The sequence below is a fragment of the Priapulus caudatus genome, unplaced genomic scaffold (genome assembly GCF_000485595.1).
Source record: "Priapulus caudatus unplaced genomic scaffold, Priapulus_caudatus-5.0.1 Scaffold3397, whole genome shotgun sequence".
Classification (NCBI taxonomy): domain Eukaryota; kingdom Metazoa; phylum Priapulida; class Priapulimorpha; order Priapulimorphida; family Priapulidae; genus Priapulus; species Priapulus caudatus.
The window spans coordinates 14232-17080 of NW_014580458.1; the positions used below are offsets into that span (position 1 = coordinate 14232).

At 50.3% G+C, this 2849-nt stretch overlaps 1 protein-coding gene across 1 annotated transcript in view; it reads right to left on the reverse strand.

The window, feature by feature from the left end:
* The window catches only part of LOC106819424 (60S ribosomal protein L6-like), a gene marked incomplete at its 5' end in the record, with an annotated part of 2710 nt that extends 1961 nt beyond the window's left edge, over positions 1 to 749 (reverse strand). The window contains 1 exon segment of the mRNA XM_014824064.1: positions 565 to 749. Coding sequence (XP_014679550.1) covers positions 565 to 749 — 185 coding nt within the window.
* Between the last annotated feature and the right edge of the window lie 2100 nt (positions 750 to 2849).

The window sequence follows — 2849 nt, forward strand, 5'->3', positions numbered from 1 at the left end:
ACACGAGAGCGATCACATAACCTCCTCCACTCCGTGGGCGGAGGTAATAACGGTAAGTGTCGTAAAAGTGAGGAAAACATGAGACTGGTTGGAAATTATATTCGAAATAAAGGTTTTAACAATCTGCATCAAGCTACAGCCAGAATGTAACGTTTTTCGTGGAATCAGATGGCCGAGAGGAAAACCCACTGACACGAATAAGACACGGATATGCAACAGGTTAAACTTGACAGAAGCAGTTGCTATACGTGTGGACGAGTGGGTAGTGAAGCATTCCTAATAAAGCACCTCGCATGTTGATCCCCTTAGCTCAGGATGCAACAAGAACTACACTAGCAAGTTCTAATAAATTTACATCTACGTGTGAATACTATTTCTCCAGTTTACCTTGCCAGACTGGTTGGGCCAAAAGTATGGGGGGAATGGAAAGAGGACAATTTTATTCCATGTCGATATCTTCTTTAGAGTAACGCATCCACTTATCACAGCCTACGTGTTACGATCAAGCTTACTCCGCATCAACTTCGCATACTCTCGACTCGTTCCCAAACTGAAACAACATACCTGCTTTGCAGCCTCAAATATCTCGCCCTCGGCGTGACGAGGCTTCTTCAGCTTCTGTCTGCGGAAGAATTCGTCGTTAATGTTTTCCGGCACGTTCACATCGCTGACGTCGATCTTGGTCTTGGTCGCGATGACGTAGATCTGGTTGATTCGTCTCAGCGGGCAGCCGTTCAGCTTGAACGGACCTGTAAGCAGCAATACAACGCATGGCCATGAATGATGGTGTATACAGGGTTTCTTATACATAAGAGGCACAGTGGTGCACCGCCGTTGTCAAATTTAACATCACCGTTGTGAAAATGCTCATGTACCATACCTACTGTAACCATTTTTAACATTCAAATTTTTTTAACTCCCCATCGAGAGGGGGACTTCCCCCTCTCCCCGCGTGTCTGCCTGCAGCATCCGCATGCGTGCCTACGTCACGTCTTTAAATCCATCATGCGCATTTTCCCCCAAACTGGCCATTACCTCCGTTGTCTAATTTCCCCTCGGAAGAAACCCTCGTATAGCGAGCTGCTTCACTCACACTGTGAAGCAGAACCTCCTTATCACATCACTACACCGCATAAGTTAACAATAACATCATTTTTCACCACTCTGATTCCTATGCATCTTCTCCGGACTGTATATATAGACTCCCATAGGAGTCTATATTACACACTCCTGATATTATCATGGGTTTGCCACGATGGAGGCGCGTGGGCAGGGGTGATGCCCAGGCACTCAGCGTCGTTGACCGCTGCCGGCTAATATAAACGAGTCGGTTATCTACGTCCCGGGCATCTTATTTAAACAAGGAGCGCAGAGCGTCTGGGCTCATCTGACCGGTCTGTTGCTACCCGATTAATTAAACGCTAAATTTCAGTCGTGCGTTAGTACCCAACATTTGTAGGCCGCAGATATGCAGACACGCAGTTGCCCGTACACGGATCATTTGTTAGGACACGCCCACCCGTATTCCGCAGAATGGAGGCGTAGGGGGATGGTGCTGGGGGGAGCGGGGTGGGGAAGGGGCGGCGGGCGAGGGTGGGAGGGGGAAGGGCGAGGGCGTGGGGGGAGGGGGGTCTAATAGCAAAAGCAGTGTCCACTCCTTTGTCGTAACACGTCAGACAACCATGATTTAACCCCCCTTCTTGAGAGGTCATCAAACAGGGTTACTCCGACACTTACCTCGCTTCGCATGTCAGGCAGCCAGGGCGACATTCATGGGTCTGTTCGACTTAAAGCCATACAAAGATGCCATCAGGACGTCACCGCATGAACACAAAACAAGTTTTTTCTGAATCGCGTCGCTCAGACCATGTCCTCATGAACACATGTCTAAAATTTGCCCTGGTTGCCATTGAACCTCTTGACCTGTTTGACCTCAATTTCGCGGTCACGGCAGTGGATGGCTTTTCGTACCATGCTGCTTACTACACCTGACTATCACGCGGAGCCTTAGGGGGTTCGACGCCGTTTTACGATATTTGTGCGCGCCAATTCTGCCATTTCCTTCGCCTTATACCTTAAGTTTAATGGACGTCGAATGGCTTCCCTCTGTCGTCCTTTACACCTCTGTCGACTGTGACCTTTGACCCAGCTCTCGACCATCCAACCTCGTTTTGACGATCCCCCCCCAACGACCCCGAATATCGTGACCGTAACCGTTCGCAGCGGTTTTAAGAGATTTGTGCCAAACTGTTGTACGGACGGCACGCGGCCGTGACGGCCGCGCGCACGCCCGACAGGCGCGGCACGCAACGCGACGGGGCCGCACGGCACCGCACCGGAAAACCACGGACCACCCCCAACGATCATGGCGATTCATACAAGCTGCACTCTTGCACTATGTCAGATGAGTAACAACGCAATCACCGCCAAAAAAAACGCCAAAAACCGGAACTCGCCTAGAACTCCACATACACTGTACTGGCTCCTCTGTCGTCCCAATTATGCTTTCCTGGAACTGACCAGCCAGGTCTGACAGGACACTCGCTGCACCAACTTCAGGCATTAGCCTGGCTATCCATGTTTAATCCAGTCAGCCACACACAATATTTCCGCTCACACAACCTCATCACCACACATTGCACTGTATTTCCTCTCTAATTCTATGGTAATATCCAAGCTCGCTCTGTAATGGTAATCTCAAGATATTCGCCCTTCTGTTCCTCTCTCCAACCCCCGTTCGTCTGTTGTCAGTCCGTGCACTATATTAGGCGCGCCCGCCCTTCTTCTCATGCCTTCAGAATGCCACCATAGCAAATCTCGCGTTCCCCCCCCACGACCCCACGACCACA